The sequence below is a fragment of the Melospiza georgiana genome, chromosome 5, assembly GCF_028018845.1.
Source record: "Melospiza georgiana isolate bMelGeo1 chromosome 5, bMelGeo1.pri, whole genome shotgun sequence".
Classification (NCBI taxonomy): domain Eukaryota; kingdom Metazoa; phylum Chordata; class Aves; order Passeriformes; family Passerellidae; genus Melospiza; species Melospiza georgiana.
Window position 1 is genome coordinate 68,309,377 of NC_080434.1, and position 21,253 is coordinate 68,330,629.

The 21,253-nt window shown below is 58.5% G+C and overlaps 3 protein-coding genes across 3 annotated transcripts in view; 1 reads left to right on the plus strand and 2 right to left on the minus strand.

The window, feature by feature from the left end:
- The window catches only part of DCTN1 (dynactin subunit 1), a 77,693-nt gene extending 71,980 nt beyond the window's left edge, over window positions 1–5,713 (minus strand). The window contains exon 1 of the mRNA XM_058024686.1: window positions 5,626–5,713. The gene's annotated coding sequence lies outside the window, so the exon portion shown is untranslated. The remainder of the gene's footprint in view (window positions 1–5,625) is intronic.
- Window positions 845–10,957, plus strand: LOC131083752 (uncharacterized). The gene is made up of 5 exons (XM_058024697.1): window positions 845–924; window positions 5,946–6,060; window positions 8,657–8,809; window positions 8,902–9,068; window positions 9,619–10,957. The coding sequence occupies exons 3-5, from the start codon at window positions 8,659–8,661 to the stop codon at window positions 10,921–10,923; spliced, it is 1,623 nt and encodes a 540-aa protein (XP_057880680.1). The 5' UTR covers window positions 845–924; window positions 5,946–6,060; window positions 8,657–8,658; the 3' UTR covers window positions 10,924–10,957.
- A 78-nt stretch (window positions 10,958–11,035) lies between these two features.
- LOC131083753 (retinol dehydrogenase 13-like) lies at window positions 11,036–18,531 on the minus strand. The gene is made up of 6 exons (XM_058024698.1): window positions 18,375–18,531; window positions 17,645–17,884; window positions 14,840–14,929; window positions 11,958–12,146; window positions 11,421–11,527; window positions 11,036–11,331 (listed from the first exon to the last, which is right to left on the minus strand). Exons 1-6 carry the CDS (start codon window positions 18,529–18,531, stop codon window positions 11,143–11,145), a joined length of 972 nt encoding a protein of 323 aa, XP_057880681.1. The 3' UTR covers window positions 11,036–11,142.
- Between the last annotated feature and the right edge of the window lie 2,722 nt (window positions 18,532–21,253).

Sequence of the window (21,253 nt, forward strand, 5' to 3'; positions counted from 1 at the left end):
TTCTTTCCCTGCTTTTTCTTTCCCGATTTTTTTTTCCGCCGATTTTCTTCCCCAATTTTCTTCCCCGATTTTTTCCAGATTTTCTTTCCCCGATTTTTTCTCTAATTTTTTGCTCCGATTTTCTTTCCCAATTTTCTTCCCCGATTTTTCCCTGATTTTTTCCCTGATTTTTCCCCGATTTTCCCCCCAATTTTTTCACTACTTTTTCCCCGATTTTCCCCAACTTTTCCCCTGATATTTTCCCGATTTCTTTCCCGATTTTCCCCTGTGGAGCTGCATGGGGCGCTAGGACCCACCCGGCGCTGCGGCTGCACCGCGGCACCACCGCAGCCCCCGCACCCTCCTCCTCCTCCTCCTGCTGCTCCTCCTTCCTCGTCTTCCTCCTCCTCCTGCTCCTCTTCCTCCTCCTTCCTCCTCCTCCTTCCTCCTTCTCCTCCACCTCCTCCTGCTCTTCCTTCTCCTTCCTCCTCTTCCTCCTGCTCCTTCCTCCTGGCTCCTTCCTCCTCCTCCTTCTCGTCCTCCTCCTCCTTCTCCTTCCTCCTTCTCGTCCTCCTCCTCCTCCTTCCTCCTCCACCTTCCTCCTGCTCCTTCCTCCTCTTCCTCCTTCCTCCTCCTCCCTCCTCCTACTCTTCCTTCTCCTTCCTCCTCCTCCTTCCTCCTCCTCCTCCTTCTCCTCGTCCTCCACCTTCTCCTTCCTCCTCCTCCTCCACCTTCTCCTTCCTCCTGCTCGTCCTCCTCCACCTTCCTCCTGCTCCTTTCTCCTCCTCCTCCTTCCTTCCTCCTCCTCCTCGTCCTCCTCCTCCTGCTCCTGATCCTCCTTCTCCTTCCCCATCTTCCTCCTCCACCTTCTCCTTCTCCTCCTCCTCTCTCCTCCTCCTCCCGGGATCGCTGCTCGGCCCCGCAGCCAGGCCGGACCCGCCGCAGGTCAGTGGGATCCCTCACGGGGTGAGCGGATTTAGGAGCTCGGGGGTCAGTGGGATCTCTCACGGGATGAGCGGATTTAGGAGCTCGGGGGTCAGTGGGATCTCTCACGGGATCAGTGGATTTGGGAGCTCGGGGATTCTCAGGAGTTTTTGGGGTGGTGGGAGGGAGCAGAAATGTCGGGGTTTGCAGCATCTCAAAGCCTCGGGTTTCAATTCCGAGGTTTCACCTTCATTCCCTGGTGCTTGAAGGGATTGCTGAGCTGGCTCTGCCCTCGGAGGGTTTTGGGGAATGAGGGCAGGGAGAGGGGGGAAAGCAGGGGGGGAGGCATTCCATAATCCATGGACCCAAATTCAGCAAAACTTCAATCCATCACAATCCCAATCCATAAAAAAAACCCCAATCCATCAAAAAAACCCAAATCCATCACAATCCAAATCCATCAAAAAAACCCCAATCCATCAAAATTCCAATCCATCAAAATCCCAAACCCCAATCCATCAAAACCCCAATCCATCAAAACTTTAATCCATCAAAATCCCAATCCATCAAAAAAACCCCAATCCATCAAAATTCCAATCCATCAAAACCCAAATCCATCCAAACTTCAATTCATCACAATCCCAATCCATCAAAAAAACCCAATCCATCAAAACTTCAATCCATCAAAACCCCAATCCATCAAAAAAACCCCAATCCATCAAAACCCAATTCCCTCAAAAAAAAAAAAAAAAAAAAAAACCCAACCCATCAAAACCTCAATTCATTAAAAAGCCCCATTCCCTTAAAAAACCCCAATGCATCACAATCCCAATCCATCAAAAAAACCCCAATCCATCAAAACCCCAATCCATGAAAAAAACCCAAATCCATCAAAACTTCAATCCATCAAAACCCCAATCCATCAAAACTTCAATTCATCACAATCCCAATCCATGAAAACTTCAATCCATCAAAATCCCAATCCATCAAAAAAACCCAAATCCATCAAAATTCCAATCCATCAAAACCCCAAACCCCAATCCATCAAAATTCCAATCCATCAAAACCCAAATCCATCCAAACTTCAATTCATCACAATCCCAATCCACCAAAAAAACCCAAATCCATCAAAACTTCAATCCATCAAAACCCCAAACCCCAATCCATCAAAACTTCAATCCATCAAAATCCCAATCCATGAAAAAAACCCAAATCCATCAAAACTTCAAACCATCAAAAAAACCCCAATCCATGAAAAAAACCCCAATCCATGAAAAAAACCCCAATCCATGAAAAAAACCCCAATCCATGAAAAAAACCCCAATCCATGAAAAAAACCCCAAACCCCAATCCATCAAAACCCCAAACCCCAATCCATCAAAATTTCAATCCATCAAAACCCCAATCCATGAAAAAACCCCATTCCATCAAAACTTCAATCCATCAAAATCTCAATCCATAAAAAAACCCAAATCCATCAAAATTCCAATCCATCAAAAACACCCCAAACCCAAATCCATCAAAACTTCAATCCATCAAAATCCCAATCCATGAAAAAAACCCAAATCCATCAAAACTTCAATCCATCAAAATCCCAATCCATCAAAAAAACCCAAATCCATCAAAACCCCAAACCCCAATCCATCAAAAAGCCCCAATCCCTCCTAAAAATCCCATTCTATCAAAACCCCAATCCCAGGAAAAAAAAAATCCCAATCCCTCAAAAAGCCCCAATCCATCAAAACCCCAATCCAGCCAAAAAAAAACCCCCAATTCATCAAAACCCCATTTCCTCCAAAAAAACCCATTCCTTCAAAACCCCAATTCCTCAAAAAACCCCAATCCATCAAAACCCCAATCCATGAAAACCCAAATCCCTCGAAGCCCCAAACTATCAAAACCCCATTCCCTCCTAAAAACCCCATTATTTCAAAACCCCGTTTCCTCAAAAAAACCCCCAATCAACCAAAACCCCAATCCCTCCAAAAAATCCCAATCCATCAAAACCCCATTTCCTCAAAAACCCCCAATCCATCAAAACCCCATTTCCTAAAAAAACCCCACTCCATCAAAACCCCAATCCCTCCCAAAAATCCCATTCCATCAAAACCCCAATCTCTGCAAAAAATCCCATTTCTTCCAAAAACTTCAATCCCTCAAAACCCCAATCCATAAAAACCCCATTCATAAAATCCCAATCTCTCAAAAAAAAACCCCATTTCATCAAAACCCAAATCCATCCAAACCCCAATCCCTCCTAAAAATCCCATTCTATCAAAACCCCATTTCCTCAAAAACCCCAATCCCTCAAAAAAAAAATTTCCTAAACAAAAAAAAAATCCTCAAAAACCCCAATCCCTTAAAAAAAACCTCGATCCCTCCAAAAAACCCCAAAAAATCCTGATCCTTCAAAAATAAAACCCACTTCCAGCCAAAAAACCCCAATCCAGAGAAAAAACCCCAATCCCTCCAAAAAACCCCAATACATCAAAACCCCAATCCCTCCTAAAAACCCCATTATTTCAAAACCCCATTCCCTCAAAAAAACCCCACTCATAAAACCCCAAATCCCTGCCCAAAATCCCATTCTATCAAAACCCCATTTCCTCAAAGAAACCCATTTCCTCAAAAACCCCAATCCCTCCAAAAAAAACCCATTTCATCCAAAAACCCCAATCCATCAAAACCCCATTTCCTTAAAAAAAACCCAATCCATCAAAACCCCATTTCTTCAAAAAACCCCAATCCTTTAAAACCCCATTTCTTTAAAAAACCCCATTACTTCCAAAAAAACCCAAATCCCTCAAAAAACCCCAAATCCCAGAAAAACAGGGCAGAGCTCTGCACCCCCAGGCCCTGCAGAACCTCCCTGAAATCCCATAAATCCCATAAATCCCATAAAATCCCTCATTTCCCCTTGAAATCCCCTAAAATCATCAATTTTGGTGCTTGATCCCAAAAGCTCCGAGTTTGGGAACGGAGGGAGCAAAAAGAAACCCCAAAATCCCAAAAAAAACCCCAAAAAATTCCAGGAATTCTTTGGGATTTTTGAAAACCCTACAAGAAAACCCCAAAAAACTGCTGGAAATTGGGTGGGGATTTGGGATTTCTCAGTGGGATTTGGGATTTCCTGAAGGGATTTGGGATTTCTCAGTGGGATTTGGGATTTCCTGAAGGGATTTGGGATTTCTCAGTGGGATTTGGGATTTCCCAGCAGGGATTTGGGATTTCTCAATGGAAATTTGGGATTTCCTGGTGGGATTTGGGATTTCTCAATGGGATTTGGGATTTCCCGGTGGGATTTGGGATTTCCCAGTGGGATTTGGGATTTCTCAGTGGGATTTGGGATTTCCCAGTGGAAATTTGGGATTTCTCAATGGAAATTTGGGATTTCCCGGTGGAATTTGGGATTTCTCAGTGGGATTTGGGATTTCCCAGTGGAAATTTGGGATTTCCCGGTGGGAATTTAGGATTTCATTATTGGCAATTAATTATGGGGTATTAATTAATGGGAATTGATTATTGGGAATTAATTAACGGGAATTCATTGTTTATATGGGGTTAATGAGGGCGGGGTCACACAAAATCCCAAAATCTCCTGGATTTTGAGTGGGAATTTCCCCATTGTCACCCTTAATGAGCTCCCCCTAATTAGCCCGGGTGTTAATTAGCTCCAGGCTGGGTCATTGCCACCTTGTCAATCCCAAACCTAAATCCCATCACTGACCCCTCACACAGAACCCAAACTGCCCTAAATGCCCCAAAAGAGCCCTAAACCCCCCACAAAATCCTTAAATTCCCCCCAAAAACAGCCCAAAATGCCCCTAAAATCCCCTAAATCCTCCCCAAACAGCCCTAAATGCCCTCAAAACACCCCAAGACCCCTAAATCTCCCTGCAGACCCTTCCACCACCCCAAACTACCCCTAGGAACCCCTAAATCCCTTTTCAAATGCCCCTAAATCCCCCCAAAACATCCCTAAATCACCTCCAAACAGCCCCGAATCCCCCCAAAACCCCTACAGACTCTCCCACAACCCCAAAAAGCCCCAAGCAACCCTAAATGGCTCAACACACCCCTAAATATTCTACAAACAGCCCTAAATGCCCCCCCAAAAAACCTAAATCCCTTTCAAATAGCCCTAAATGCCCTCAAACAGCCCTAAATCCCCACATTTATCCATATGGACCCTCCCAGAAACCCTAAATGCCCCTAAAAACATCTAAACCCCCCCAAAACAGCCCTAAATGACTCAACACGCCCCCAAAGACCCCCCCCAAGACACCCCCACACCCCATAAATCGCTCCCAGCCCCCAAATACCCCCAGATCCAACCACACAGCCCTAAATCGCCCCCACAACCGCGTCAGGATCCCCCAAAACCCTTTTAGAGCCCATAAACCCCAAATCTCTCGTGCATCCCTCAGAAAAACCCCATAAACCCCTCACAAATCTCTTATGCATCCCTCGGTACACCCCTAAACCTCCTCGAACGCCCTAAAATCCCCTAAAATCCCCTAAAATCCCCCTTAGCCACAGGCAGATCCTTTGAAGCCCCTCAGAGCCCCCCAATCCCCTCACGGACCCCCTCAGAGCCCTCACAACGAAGGACCCTCGACCTCGCGCCGCCACCGCCGCTCCTCCCTGCGTCTCTCCCGCCCCAAATCCGCATCCCCGCCATTCCCGGGAGCCCCCGACCCCCCTCAGGCCTTCCCCCGGTACCTCCGGCCCGGCCGCTCCCGGTACCGTCGACCCCGCCCGGTGACAAAGCCCCCGCGGGCTGCCCCTCGCTATGCCTGACTCATCGGGCACCCCCGCCCTGCCTGTATGGCCGCGCTGGGAGTCAGGCAGGGCTTTGGGCAGCCCGTGAGGGCAGTAAGGGCGGAAGGTAACAAAGCCCCCGCGGGCTGTCCCGCGCTATGCCTGACTCATCATGCCCCCCGCGCCCTGCCTGTATGGCCGCGCTGGGAGTCAGGCAGGGCATTGGGCAGCCCGTGAGGGCAGTAAAGGCGGAAGGGTCTTCACGCTTTGCGCATGCGCAGTGAGCAAAGTGAAGGCAGCGAAAGTGATGGCGGGGCCAGGCCCGGGGAGGAGGATGAGGAGGAAAAGGAGACGGAGGAGGAAGCAACGCGGCGGGACGGGATCGAGCGGCTCTCGGTGAGTGCTCCCGGGCTGGCGCGGCTCGCCCGCAGCAATGAGGGGGTGGAGGGAGGTGTTGCCATGGGAACGGCGTGGGTGTTCTTGGGGTTTGGTTGGGTTCTGGTCGCGGTTCTGATTGGGATTTTGGGGTTTGGGGAGGGGAGCGGGCAGAGGGGACCCCAAAGTGCGGGGGGGGGTCTCAAGGTCAGCGAGGGTCCCCAATGGAAGGGGCCGATGGAAGGGGGGAATTGCCTCCCTTGGGATTTCCCTGATGGACCCGATCCGGAACCTCCGGGAAGGGTTTGGGCCCGTCCCCGTGATCGCTCCCATCCCCGTGTCCCATCCCCGTGTCCCATCCCCGTGTCCCATCCCAATGTCCCATCCCCGTGTCCCATCCCAATGTCCCATCCCGTGTCCCATTCCTGGTGTCCCTTCCCCAATGTCCCATCCCAGTGTCCTATCCACGGTTTCCCATCCCGTGTCTCATCCCTACTGTCCCGTTCCCGGTGTCCCATTCCTGGTGTCCCATCCCAATGTCCCCTCCTGATGTTCCACCCCAGTGTCCCATAACCGCTGTCCCATCCCCGTGTCCCAGTCCCGGTGCCCTATCCCCATGTCCCATCCCGTGTCCCATCCCAATGTCCCCTTCTGGCGTCCCATTCCCAATGTCCCATCTCCTGTGTCCCATCCCCACTGTCCCATTCCCGGTGTCCCATCCCAGTGTCCCAACCCCAATGTCCCATCCCTGGTGTCCCATTCTAATGCCCCCTCCTGGTGTCCCATCCCCAGTGTCCCATCCCCAATGTCCCCTCCTGGTGTCCCATCCCCGCTGTCCCATCCCAATGTCCCTTCCCGGTGTCTCATTCCCTATGTCCCATTTCCAATTTCCCATCCCAATGTCCCGTTCTAATGTCCCCTCACGGTGTCCTATGCCCGGTGTTCCATTCCTGGTGCCCTATCCCCATGTCCCATCCCAATGTCCCCTCCTGGTGTCCCATCCTAATGTCCCATCCGCACTGTCCTGTTCCCGGTGTCCCAATGCCAATGTCCCATCCCTGGTGTCCCATCCTAATGTCCCCTCCTGCTGTCCTATCCCCACTGTCCCAACCCCAATGTCCCATCCTAATGCCCCCTTCTGTTGTCCCATTCTAATGTCCCCTCCCAGTGTCCCATCTCCTGTGTCCCCATCTCCTGTGTCCCTTCCCAATGTCCCATCCCCGCTATCTCATCCCAATGTCCCATCCTAATGTCCCATCCCTAGGATCCCATTCCCAGTGTCCCATTCCAGTGTCCCATTCCCAATGTCCCCTCCTGGTGTCCCATCCCCATTGTCCCATCCCCAATGTCCCATCCCCATTGTCCCATCCCCAATGTCCCCTCCCCAATGTCCCATTCCCAATGTCCCATCCCCAGTGTCCCATCCCCAGTGTCCCATTCCCAATGTCCCATCCCCATTGTCCCATGCCCATGTCCCATCCCCAATGTCCCATCCCCGGTGTCCCATCCCTGGTGTCCTATCCCCATGTCCCATCCCAATGTCCCCTCCTGGTGTCCCATTTCCAATATCCAATCCCATTGTCCCATCTTAATGTCCCCTCACAGTGTCCCATTCCCAATGTCCCATCTCCTGTGTCCCATTCCCAGTGTCCCATCCCCAATGTCCCCTCCTGGTGTCCCATTCTAATGTCCCATTCCCAATGTCCCATCCCCAATGTCCCTCACAGTGTCCCATCCCCAATGTCCCATTCCCAATGTCCCATCCCCAATGTCCCTCACAGTGTCCCATCCCCAATGTCCCATCCCCAATGTCCCATCCCCAATGTCCCTCACAGTGTCCCATCCCCAGTGTCCCATGCCCCATGTCCCGCAGCTGCCCGTGGCAGTTCCCATTGGACCTTGCCCCGGTGACAGTGACACGGCCCTGCCCTGGTGACAGTGACAGTGACAGTGACAGTGCCACAGCCCTGCCCTGGTCTCTCCCCGTGTCCCAGAGCTCTCTCCCTGTTCCTCAGCCGCTCCTGGAGGGGCTTTCCCCATTCCCGGGATCTCCTCCTGTCCCACCACCGGCTCCTTTCCCAGTACCTGAACTTTTCCCCCATTTCCCATTTTTTTTCCCCATTTCCCGGGGCTCTTTCCCCATTTCCCGGGGCTCTTTCCCCATTTCCCATTTTTTTTTCCAATTTCCCAGGGCTCTTTTCCCCATTTCCCTGTTTATTTTCCCCCCCTGTCCCAGGGATGTCCTGGTGGCACAGTGCCCACAGTGACTGTCCCTGTGCCCATGCTGGGATGTCTCAGCAGCGGGCAGTGCCCACAGTGACTGTCCCTGTGCCCATGCAGGGATGCCCCACTGGCGGGCAGTGCCCACGGTGATTGTCTCTGTCCCAGGGATGTCCTGGTGGCATGGTGCCCATGGTGGCTGTCCCTAACTGTCGCTGTGCCCTGCAGGGATGCCCCAGTGGCAGGCAGTGCCCACGCTGACCTCGCTGTGCCTGTCCCTGTGCCCTGCAGGGATGCCCCAGTGCCCACGGTGACTGTGCCTGTCCCTGTGCCCTGCAGGGATGCCCCAGCGGCGGGCAGTGCCCACGCTGACTGTGCCTGTCTCTGTGCCCTGCAGGGATGCCCCAGCGGCGGGCAGTGCCCACGCTGACCTCGCTGTGCCTGCAGAGCCTGGCACAGCACATGCAGAGCCTCTGGGCCAAGGACTACAGTGACAATTACCTGGACGAGTACCAGTTCCGCTTCCTCGTGGGGCCCTTCAACGACCTGGGTGAGCTCTGGGGGTGCCCCGTGGCACCGGGAGCCCCGTGGGGGGTGGCAGGGGGCGTCCCCATGCCCGGCTGACCCCGCTGTGCCCCCCAGACTGCGGGCTGGTGCAGGAGCTGCTGCGGCTGCTGGGCACGAGCCGGCGGCTGTCGAGGGCAGCGCTGCACCTGCTGCTGCTGCCACACCTGCGCCAGCTCAGCCTCACGGCCTGCCCGGGCCTGGCCAACAATGCCCTGGGGCACCTCATCGTGCTGCGCTGCCAGGTGGGCACGGGGCGGGGCTGGGAGAGAGGGCAGGGGGATGGGGGTGCCCATATTCTGTGGGGTAATGGGGTGACGGCACTCTGGGGAGCAGGGCTGAGGGGCAGGGGGAGTGGGGCTGCGTGTGACCCCCTCTAGGGGATACGGTGGCACGGGGGTGCCCATCCTTTGTAGGGCTGGGGGTGCCCACCTTCCATAGGGCAGGGGGATAGAGCTTGGGGTGGGTGCTCACTGTCCATGGGGGCAGGGGGTGACAGCACTCTGGGAGTGCCAAGGTGTGTGGGGCAGGGAGTGAGACTCTCTAAGGGGATGAGACAGTGGGAAAGGGGTGCCCATGCTTTGTAGGGCCGGGGATGCCCACCTTCCGTGGGGTAAGGGGGATAGAGCTTGGGGTGCCCACCATCCATGCGGCTGGGGGTGCCATCATCCCTGTGCCAAGGCGCTGGGACAGTGGGAGCACACAGTGCCTGCCCACCCTCTCCGAGTCTCGCCGGGGGTGAGGCTGGCACAGCGCGCCCTGCCCGCCCCTGAGGCTGTGCCCGTGTGCCCGCAGGGTCTGACGGTGCTGGATGTGGGCGGCTGCGGGCGCCTGTCCCCGGCCGTGCTGGTGGACGTGGCCGAGGGGCTGCCCCGCCTGCGCCGCCTGGGGCTGGCCCACACCCAGGCCAACCTGCAGGTGCTGTCGGCCGTGGGCTCCTGCTGCCGCCACCTGCGGGAGCTCGATGTCAGCGGCTGCAGGAAGGTGACCCCGCGCGCCCTGCGCCACCTGGGCTACGACCCCGCCGAGCGCAGCCCGGGCTGCCCCGCGCTCCGCGTGCTGCTGGCCCGCGACCTGGAGCACGCCGGCGACGGCGACGCGGCGGCTGCCGTGGCCTTCCTGCTGCTGGCGCTGCCGTGCCTGGAGGTGCTGGCACACGGTGCCCTGCAGGATGCCCTGTGCCTGCTGCGCTCGGGGCGGCTGGGTGGCACCGAGGACTCCGAGGGATTCCCCTCGCTGGAGGAGCTGGCGCGGAGCCGGGGGGCGGCGGGGGAGGGAGCCCCGCTCACGCTGCCCCTGCGGCAGCTGGAGGAGGTGCGGGAGGACGCCCTGAGCGCCGTGCACGCCGTGTGTCCCCAAGCCGAGGAGCTCAGCGTGTGGCTCGGGGACAATCCCGGCTCCTCGGGGCTCCGGGAGCTGCAGGGCTGGCGTTGCCTGTCCCGAGTGACTCTGGGCTGCTCCGGGCGGCACGGCCGGGCGCTGGCAGCGCTGCTGCCCCTGGCGCAGAGCCTGGGCACCCGCCTGCGCGCCCTGACCCTGCACGGCTTCACCTGCTGGGACCCTCTGTCGCTGCCCGCCCTCCTCGCCAGCTGCCCCGGCCTGCAGAGCTTCACCGCCGAGCTGGAGGCACCACCAGACCCCCACGCCCACCAGGAGCCCCCCGAGGAGGAGGAGGAGGAACCCCGTGCCCCACCACCGCGCTGGGCCACCGACCTGCTGCCCCGGGGGCTGCCCCGGCTCCAGAGCTTCACGCTGAGCCTGGCCGGGCCCCTTCCAGCCTCGCACGGGCCCGTGCTGAGCTCCACGCTGGCCTCGCTGCTCTGCGGGGCCCCCCAGCTGCAAACCCTGCGCCTGCTGGCGCTGCCCTTCCCGCTGGACTCGGTGCTGGAGCCGGCGCTGCCGGGGCTGCGGGAGCTGCGGGAGCTGTCGCTGGCCGGGAGCCGCGTGTGCCCGGGCACCGTGTGGCACCTGCTGGGCACCGAGGGGCCCCTGCGGCGCCTGGAGCTGGCGCGCTGCCCCGACATCCACCGGCGCGACTACGACGGCTTCCTGCACCAGGTGAGGAGGCAGCGCCTGGAGCTGGACATCACCTGGGAGTAGCGACGGGGTTTTTAATAAAAGTGTCGCTGTCACAGCTGGACAGCGCCGCGTTGTCCCCTCGGCAGCACAGGGCGAGCAGAGCAGCAGTGTCCCTGTGCTCCCGTTGAGGGGTGACATCCCAGCGGCTCAGCCCCGCTCTGCGAGCCCTGTCAGCCGCTCCCATGCCTCCCCAAGCTTCCATGTCCCCATTCCCATGCTGAGAGGTGACATCCCAGCGGCTCAGCCCTGCTCTGTGAGCCCTGTCAGCCGCTCCGATGCCTCCCAGAGCTTCCGAGCCAGGGCAGCGTCGCGGGCCAGCTCCGAGGGCAGTGCCAGCCGGCAGCTGCTGTCGAAATATTTCCCGCTGATGCCCTCGGCTTCCTCCGAGACGGAGCAGAAAATGGTGCTGGCAGCGCCCTGCTCGGGTGACTGTGGGGAAATGGGGGTGAGGAGGGGGCTGGCACCACCCTGCCACCCACCCTGCTGGCCCCGGGATGGGCAGGACCGGCCCCACTCACCTTCATGAAGGGCCGGAGGAGGGCGAAGAGCGCCCGCACGGGCCGGCTGAAGTGGCGCATGATGCTGGTGCTCACCACGCCCGGGCTCAGCGCGTTGGCCGTCACCCCTGCCAGGCCACACTGTCAGCAAAGTGGCACCCCAGGGACCCCAAATCCCACCATACCCAGGCTCAGCACATTGGCTGTCACCCCTGCCAGGCCACACCATCAGCAGGGTGGCACCCCAGTGTCCCAGACCCACCACACCTGAGCTCAGCGCATTGGCTGTCACCCTTGCCAGGTCACACCATCAGCAGGGTGGCACCTCAGGGACCCCAAATCCCACCATACCCAGGCTCAGTGCGTTGGCTGTCACCCCTGCCAGGTCACACTGTCAGCAGGGTGGCACCCCAGAGACCCCAAACCCCTCAGGAAGCAACGGGAGCAGCCCCCAGCCTGAACTCCCACCCTTGGGGCATCCCAGCGAGTCTCTCAGAACCCCCAGCTCTGCCGGCAGCCCCTGAGATCTGGCACAAGGTGGCACAGCCCAGCACCCACCTGTGCCCTGCAGGCGCCGTGCCAGCTCGGCGGTGAAGAGCACGTTCATCAGCTTGGTGCTGTTGTAGGCGGCGTCGTGCCCGCCCGGGCGCCGCTGCCCCGTCAGGTACCCGCTGTCGGCCGTGCCCACGCTGTGCCGGAACGACGACACGTTCACCACCCGGGCGGGCGCCGAGGCCTTCAGCAGCTCTGCGCCAAGCAGGGGTTGGTGTTGTGGTGCCACGCCGTGGTTTGCATCAATACCCCTGATAATCCCCTGCCAGGTGTGCCAGTCTCCTCTCCTGACCCCTCCCAGCACTGTCTGTCAGTCCTGGCATTCCAGAAGAGAATTGGCAGAATTCAAAAGATGCCTCCAGCCCTGGGGGGCATTGGGCCATCCAGGTGTCCTTTGTCCCTTGAGAGCTCCTTCTGTGTACCTGGTTGGTGGCTCCTACCCTTTCCCTCCTCCCCTCCCTCGGGTAAAAGAGCAGCCACGTGTTTTGGGGAGTTCTGTTGGAGGAGTTGTTGGATTCAGAGGCCTGTGGGCCAGAATAAAGCTCTGGATCCAAACCCTCCATCAGAACAGACTCCTTTCCTTCACCATCACCTAAAGCTTCTCTGGCAGAGGGAAACCTGAGGAGCAGATCCTCTGTGAGAGGAAGCTCCATCCCACCACCACCAGAGCCCTGGCATGTCTGGACTTCTCTCCACGTGCCCAGCTCCAACTTCCAGCCAGCCAAAAGTGTCTCTGGGGTGAAACACCACACACCCAGCCAGCCAAAAGTGTCTCTGGGGTGAAACACCACACATCCAGCTGGCCAAAAGTGGCTCTGGGGTGAAACATCACACATCCAGCCAGCCAAAAGCGTCTCTGGGGTGAAACACCACACATCCAGGCAGCCAAAAGCGTCTCTGGGGTGAAACATCACACATCCAGCTGGCCAAAAGTGGCTGTGGGGTGAAACACCACACATCCCACAGCCAAAAGTGTCTCTGGGGTGAAACACCACACATCCAGGCAGCCAAAAGCGTCTCTGGGGTGAAACACCACACATCCCACAGCCAAAAGTGGCTCTGGGGTGAAACACCACACACCCAGCCAGCCAAAAGTGTCTGTGGGGTGAAACACCACACATCCAGCTGGCCAAAATGTCTCTGGGGTGAAACACCACACATCCCACAGCCAAAAGTGTCTGTGGGGTGAAACACCACACATCCAGCCAGCCAAAAGTGTCTCTGGGGTGAAACACCACACATCCAGCCGGCCAAAAGTGTCTCTGGGGTGAAACACCACACATCCAGCCAGCCAAAAGTGTCTCTGGGGTGAAACACCACACATCCAGCTGGCCAAAAGCGTCTCTGGGGTGAAACACCACACATCCCACAGCCAAAAGTGTGTCTGGGGTGAAACACCACACATCCAGGCAGCCAAAAGCGTCTCTGGGGTGAAACACCACACATCCCACAGCCAAAAGTGGCTCTGGGGTGAAACACCACACACCCAGCCAGCCAAAAGTGTCTCTAGGGTGAAACACCACACATCCAGCTGGCCAAAAGTGTCTCTGGGGTGAAACACCACACATTCCACAGCCAAAAGTGTCTCTGGGATGAAACACCACACATCCCACAGCCAAAAGTGTCTCTGGGGGGAAACACCACACATCCCACAGCCAAAAGTGTCTGTGGGGTGAAACACCACACACCCAGCCAGCCCAAAGTGTCTCTGGGGTGAAACACCACACATCCAGCTGGCCAAAAGTGTCTCTGGCTGAAACACCACACATCCAGCTGGCCAAAAGTGGCTGTGGGGTGAAACACCACACATCCCACAGCCAAAAGCCTCTCTGGGGTGAAACACCACACATCCAGCCGGCCAAAAGTGGCTGTGGGGTGAAACACCACACATCCCACAGCCAAAAGCGTCTCTGGGGTGAAACACCACACATCCAGCTGGCCAAAAGTGCTCTGGGGTGAAACACCACACATCCAGCTGGCCAAAAGTGGCTGTGAGGTGAAACACCACACATCCAGCTGGCCAAAAGCATCTCTGGGGTGAAACACCACACATCCAGCTGGCCAAAAGTGTCTCTGGGGTGAAACACCACACACCCAGCTGGCCAAAAGAGTCTGTGGGGTGAAACACCACACATCCCACAGCCAAAAGTGTCTGTGGGGTTAAACACCACACATCCAGCTGGCCAAAAGTGGCTGTGGGGTGAAACACCACACACCCAGCTGGCCAAAAGAGTCTGTGGGGTGAAACACCACACATCCCACAGCCAAAAGTGCTCTGGGGTGAAACACCACACACCCAGCTGGCCAAAAGCATCTCTGGGGTGAAACACCACACATCCAGCTGGCCAAAAGCATCTCTGGGGTGAAACACCACACACCCAGCTGGCCAAAAGTGTCTCTGGGCTGAAACACCACACACCCAGCCAGCCAAAAGTGTCTGTGGGGTGAAACACCACACATCCCACAGCCAAAAGTCTGTCTGGGGTGAAACACCACACACCCAGCTGGCCAAAAGTGCTCTGGGATGAAACACCACACATCCAGCTGGCCAAAAGTGGCTGTGAGGTGAAACACCACACATCCAGCTGGCCAAAAGCATCTCTGGGGTGAAACACCACACATCCAGCTGGCCAAAATGTCTCTGGGGTGAAACACCACACATCCAGCTGGCCAAAATGTCTCTGGGCTGAAACACCACACACTCCACAGCCAAAAGTGTCTCTGGGGTGAAACACCACAGTGCCGCTATTTGGTTCGTGCCAGACAATCCAAGGCACATCCCTCCAACTATATTGGTAATTATACCAATAATGACCAATTATTAATTGGTAATTATACCAATGCGGAGTCCCCAGAGCCCCCCTGACTCCCCCAAGCCCTGCACTCACCCAGGAGCAGGTTGGTGAGCAGGAAGTGGCCCAGGTAGTTGGTGGCAAAGGTTTGCTCCAGTCCTTCGGACGTGATGGCGAAGGGCAGCCCTGAAAGGAGGGTGGGTGAGGAAACCCAGGGCACTGGGAATATTTAATATTTCTGTGTCTGCTCTGGGGTGCCCTGACCCCAGGGCAGCACTGACTCCGACCCTCATTCATGGAGAAAGTTTCTCAGACTCCAGAATAGACTGGAATCCACAAAAGTGTGAAATAGATTATAGGGAGGAGTGTAGGTGTATCACTGGGTGAGAAATTTGGGGGTTGGGATTTTTAGTGTGTGGTGGATGGAAGCAAGATGGAGGGCACAGGGTGTCATCCTGGGTTTCTTCTTCATGCTGCTTCTTCCTCCTTCTTCTTCTTCTTGAGTTTGGGTGGCATTTTGTGATTGGGCAGAAAAGTCCATGTTGGGATCAGCTATTGGGTTAAAAGGGAAAATAATCCAGGTGTCAGCTCTTAATTGGATAATTTAGTCTTAAAGGACCTTGTAACAGGAGATTGTTGGCCATGTTGTGCCTTCTAATGAAAAACTGCCCAATTCACAGTAGTGAGATTGTTTTACTGATAAGAAATAATAAACACCTGAGTCTGAACACAGAATCACAGAATGATGAGGTTGGAAGAGACCTCTCAGATCATCCAGTCCAACCCATGCCCTCACAGCTCACCCAGACTACAGCACCAAGTGCCATGGCCAGGCTTTTTTAAACACATCCAGAGATGGTGATTCCACCACCTCCCTGGGAAGAGCATTTCAGTGCTTTATTATTATTTTGGTGAAAAATTTGTTCCTAATATCCAACCTATCCCTTCCCTGATGTAGCTTGAGGCTGTGTCCTCTGGTTCTGTCAGAGACCGACCCCAGCTGTCCAAACCTCCCTTCAGGAAAGTGTAGAGAGCAATAAGGGCATCCCTGAGCCTCCTCTTCTCCAGGCTGAACAGCCCCAGTTCCTTCAAATGTTCCTCACAGGGTTTGTGTTCCAATCCTCTCACCAGCCTTGTGTTTGAGCATCTCAAACTGAAGGGACAAAACTGGACACAGCACTCAAGGTGTGCCCTCACCAGTGCCCAGGAAAAGGGCAGAATGACCTCCCTGTTTCTGCTGGGCACAGAACTATTCAAGGCAGAATGACCTCCCTGCTCCTGCTGGCCACACAATTCCTCAGGGGCAGAATGACCTCCCTGCTCCTGCTGGGCACAGAACTATTCAAGGCAAGAATGACCTCCCTGCTCCTGCTGGCCACACAATTCCTCATGGGCAGAATGAGCTCCCTGCTCCTGGTGGCCCCACCATTCCTCAGGGCCAGAATGACCTCCCTGTTCCTGCTGGGCACACAATTCCTCATGGGCAGAATGACCTCCCTGGTCCTGGTGGCCCCACCATTCTACAAGGGCAGAATGACCTCCCTGCTCCTACTGGGCACAGAATTCCTCAGGGGCAGAATGATCTCCCTGCTCCTGCTGGGCACAGAATTATTCAAGGCAGAATGACCTCCCTGCTCCTGCTGGGCACACCATTCCTCAGGGCCAGAATGACCTCCCTGCTCCTGCTGGGCACACAATTCCTCAGGGGCAGAATGACCTCCCTGCTCCTGCTGGGCACAGAATTATTCAAGGCAGAATGACCTCCCTGGTCCTGCTGGCCACACCATTCTTCAAGGCAGAATGACCTCCCTGCTCCTGCTGGGCACAGAATTCCTCAGGGGCAGAATGACCTCCCTGTTCCTGGTGGCCCCACCATTCTTCATGGGCAGAATGACCTCCCTGGTCCTGCTGGGCACACAATTCCTCATGGGCAGAATGACCTCCCTGCTCCTGCTGGGCACACCATTCTACAAGGGCAGAATGACCTCCCTGGTCCTGGTGGCCCCACCATTCTACAAGGGCAGAATGAGCTCCCTGCTCCTACTGGGCACAGAATTCCTCAGGGGCAGAATGATCTCCCTGCTCCTGCTGGGCACAGAATTATTCAAGGCAGAATGACCTCCCTGCTCCTGCTGGGCACACCATTCCTCAGGGCCAGAATGACCTCCCTGCTCCTGCTGGGCACACAATTCCTCAGGGGCAGAATGACCTCCCTGCTCCTGCTGGGCACAGAATTATTCAAGGCAGAATGACCTCCCTGGTCCTGCTGGCCACACCATTCTTCAAGGCAGAATGACCTCCCTGCTCCTGCTGGGCACAGAATTCCTCAGGGGCAGAATGACCTCCCTGTTCCTGGTGGCCCCACCATTCTTCATGGGCAGAATGACCTCCCTGCTCCTGCTGGGCACACCATTCTACAAGGGCAGAATGACCTCCCTGTTCCTGCTGGGCACACCATTCTACAAGGGCAGAATGACCTCCCTGTTCCTGCTGGCCCCACCATTCCTGACCCAGCCCAGGAGCCATTTGCCTTCTTGGCCCCCAGCACACATTTCTGCCTCATGTTCAACCAGCTGTGGACCAGCACCCCCAGGTGCCTTTCTGCCTGAACACCGTCCCCAGTTTGTAACACTGTAGGGGATTTTTGTGCCCAAAATGTAGAATTCTCAGTCAGACTCATTAAACTCCATGCTGCTGCACTCTGCCCATCCATCCAACCCATCTGAGTCTCTGCAGAGCCCTCCTTCCTTCCAACACCAGCTCCCAGCTTAGAATTACCGTCTGAAACACCTTCAGTGCAGACAGACAAACGGACAGCTGGTGCCCCCATAGTGGGGCAGCGCCGTGGGCATCGGGACGGGGCTCTGCGCCCCTGGAGGGTTTTGCCCGGTTGGCACCTACCGGTGACTCCGGCGTTGTTGACCAGCACGTCCAGGCGCGGCTCCTCCCGCAGCACGGCGGCGGCGAAGGCTCGCACCGAGGACATGCAGCCGGTGTCCAGCAGCCTCAGCAGCACCGCCGGGTTCCCGGTGGCCGCCCGGATCTCCCGCACGGCCTCCTGGCCCCGCTCCGGGCTCCGGCACGCCAGGATGGTGCGGGCATTGCGGCGGGCCAGCTCCATGGCCACGCGCTTGCCGATGCCTGCAGGACATGGGGAGGGTGTGGAGGATGCCAGCCGCGTCCCGTTGGTCCTTTGGGGTCGGTGTCCCCGGGTTTAGGCAGTGCCTGGCACAGCCAAAACCGCCCAGCAGGGAATGGAGGGCGCTGGGGAGGGGATGGAGCCCAGCTCGTGTGGGGTCACTCTGTCCCTAAATGTGTGTGGACATCCCAACCCCAGCCTGGGGGTCCCAGCAGCGGAACAGAGGTGGGAGCAGTGACCCCACCCCTGGTGTGACATGGTGGCCGTGGTGGCCTTGTCCGTCGGTCATTGACAGTCCCGAGCGAAGGAAGGTGAGCAGGGGGCACCAGGAGCACACTGTGAGTGCCCAGGGGTGGCCACCAGCTTCTTCTGCAGCCAAAGCAGGGACTGGGGTCCTGGGCTGGCCAAGGGACACCCGTGTCCCCTGCAGGTCACCCCGCAGCCATCACGCCGCCTCCCACACGCGTGTCCCCGCCGTCCCTCCCTGCTCACCGCTGTTGGCTCCGGTGACAATCACTGTCTTGCCCGTCAGGTCGGCGGGACACTTGCGGGGGTCCCAGGGGCTCCTGCGGGTGGCCCGGAGCAGCAGGGCCAGCAGCAGGAGCAGCAGGAGCCACCACGGGGGGCTCAGAGCCCCCAGCAGCTCCATGGCCGGGAACGGGGTGGCGCTGGGGACAGAGGTCACAGCGGGACCTTTGCCCGGCAGGTGGCACGGCACGGCACGGCACGGCACGGCACGGGTCCCTCTGCTCCGGGAGGGAGCCGAGAGGGGACAGCAGAGTGGCTGGAGCAGGCAGGAGGGTGAGACACGTGTCCCCCGTGCCACCCCACTGTCCCCAGGGCCACCCTGTCAGGAAATTACACCTCATTTATTCCTTTTAACAACCTGTGGTGTTGTAAAAACACCTGGGCTTTGCTTTCCTCCACCAACAGTTTCTGCCAGGCTGGACCCGACACGTTCCTACGGTGCTGAGTAACACGGGAGGAACGTTCCTCTGTCGTGTTGAGTAACGCGGGAGGAATTGTACCAGCGCAAAAATGGGGTCACGAATAGGATGGGTGATTTGGGGGTTCCCTGTTATGTAGGGCCGCCAGATTGAACCCTCGATGAGCGCTCATTTAAGTGGTGAACGCGCTCTGGCGCTAATTAGGAACTGAAAGCCACGCCCACATAATTATCTCTGCTAATGAGGAGCGGAAATCCGCGCCTGAGGCCTCGCCTGGTGCCGAACAGGAATAGCAAACCCCGGGGGGCGTGGCACATCATGCTAATGAGCTGAAACCACGCCCACGAATATGCTAATGAGGGTCTCTATGGATGCCACTCGGGGGACAGGTAAAGCTCCCCGTGTCACATCGCTGTCCTCGGTGCCACCTCAGCGTCCCCAGGGCTGTTGGCCCGCGCCGCCTCGGACTCTCTGCAGGAGGGGCGATGTCCCCCGATGTCCCCTTCGGGCAGTGCGGGGACACTCCAGGGCTGGAGCAGGTCCCTGTGGGGTGGGGACAATCCCAGCGAGGGACCCCGAGCTCCCGGGAATGCAGAGGAGGCTCCGGGCACCCTCTGCCCGCCCCGTCCCCGTTCCCCAGGACGGGATGTCGCCGGCCAAAGCCATACGTGTCACCGTGTCACATCGCCCATTTGGGGACAAAGGGGCTGCGGGGACTCGCCAAGTGCAGGTGGCACCGTCATCTCCGCAAAACTCATTCCAGTGGATTTTTTATTTACTTCTGAGAAAAAGACCCCCGATCTCCGGGAGGGTCCCCCGAGGCCGCAGCCTGTTCCAGCCACTGCACCGGCGACACCCGGGGTGACACGGACCCCCCCAGGGCGGGACCGGGCGCCGGGAGGAGCGGCCCCGGGGGCCGCTCCGTTTCCAGCGGGCTGTCCTGCCACTCCTCCGCCTCTCTGTACTCCGAGAGCCGGCACTCCGGGTAGGGCAGGATGGGCTTCAGGTCCTTCTCCGCCCTCCTCAGCGCCTCGTCCCCCTGCTCGTCCCCGGCGTGCCCCGCCAGAGCCGGCCCGCGGCGCTCGCAGTGTCCCCAGCGCACGGTGACACCGGGGGCCAGGCGCACCGAGGCCAGCCAGGGGTCGCAGAGCTGCGGCTCGGCCCTGGCGGCGCGGGCCGTGCCCGGGATCACCTGCACGAGGGATCCCGGCAGCGGTAACCGGCTCCGGGACGCTCCCAAGCGCGGCCGCTCGGCCTCGGTGCTCACGTCCAGCACCTTGACCTCGGGCAGCACCCAGCGGGAGGCGCCGCGCCGGGCACCGAGCCGGGGCACGCCGGGGCTGCGGGAGGGGCGCCGCGGGGGCACGGACGCCGCGCTGGAGCGGGAGGATGATGATGGTGGTGGCGGTGCTGCCTCTTGCTCGCGGGGCTCCGGTGCTGCCGGTGCTGCGGGTTCCGGGGGCGCGGCCGGCGGCGGAACCGGGGGAGGGGGCGCGACCGGACGGGGAACCGGGGGTGGCGGCGCGACCGGCGGGGCCGCCCGGGGCTGCGGGGGCCGGCAGGGTTGGCGGCGCCTCCCGGGGGACCGGGAGCGGCGGCGGCCGCGCTCGCGGGGCTGCGGAGCCCTGGGCGGCTTCGGGCGGGGCGGCGGTCGCGGACCGGGAGGCTGAACGGGAGCGGCGGCGGAGCGGGACTGGAACGGCGGGCAGAGGGACCCGGTGTGGGTGCGCGGTCATCCCGGTGTGGGTGACACCGCTGGGGCTCAGCCCGAGGGGTCTCGGAGAGGGGGAATCGGGGCACGTCTCACCTGGCCCGGGGACAGAGGGACACCCACGGCGGTGTCGCGACCGACGGGACCTTTGGCTGTCACCGGGAGAGCCCCGGACGGGACCGGACCGCAGGGCCGAGGGGAATCCACGGCGGGAGCAGCACCGGGAGCCTCACCGGGCCCCACGGGCGGACTTTGAGCCTCTTCTGCCTCGGAGAGCTCCTCGGACGAGAGCTGGACAGAGGGGACAGACGGGACAGAGGGGACAGAGGGGACAGAGGGGACAGAGGGGACAGAGGGGACGGGTGCGGTGACACCGCCATCCCGCGGCCCGGGCGGCCTCCGGGGCTCGGGGACCCTCTCACCTCTTCCGAGGCCGGAGACGCCTCGGCGACGGCGACAACGCCCGGTGTCCACGAGTCCCAAACGCCGGCCGGGGGCTCCGCGTCCTCCTTCCAGGCCCCGTCCCGCTCGGGCTCCGGGTCCCCCTCGGGCTCGGGGACTTTGTCATCGCGCACCAGGAAGCGCCACTCGGCCACGAACAGGATGGCATCCCGCGCCCGCGCCACCGCGAACGGCACCCGCTGGGCACGGGGACACGGCGCTGAGAGCCCGCCCGCGGCCCCGGCCCCCCGAAACCCCCGAATCACGGCGGG

Coding starts and splice junctions, on each gene's coding strand:
- LOC131083752 (XM_058024697.1), top strand. CDS start 8,659: ATGCCCCAGCGGCGGGCAGTGCCCACGCTGACCTCGCTGTGCCTGCAG. Junction 8,810..8,901: donor GGGGCCCTTCAACGACCTGG/GTGAGCTCTGGG, acceptor TGTGCCCCCCAG/ACTGCGGGCTGGTGCAGGAG. Junction 9,069..9,618: donor TCATCGTGCTGCGCTGCCAG/GTGGGCACGGGG, acceptor GTGTGCCCGCAG/GGTCTGACGGTGCTGGATGT.
- LOC131083753 (XM_058024698.1), bottom strand. CDS start 18,531: ATGGAGCTGCTGGGGGCTCTGAGCCCCCCGTGGTGGCTCCTGCTGCTC. Junction 12,147..14,839: donor GCTCACCAACCTGCTCCTGG/GTGAGTGCAGGG, acceptor TGCTTGGCGCAG/AGCTGCTGAAGGCCTCGGCG. Junction 11,332..11,420: donor TCCTCCGGCCCTTCATGAAG/GTGAGTGGGGCC, acceptor ATTTCCCCACAG/TCACCCGAGCAGGGCGCTGC.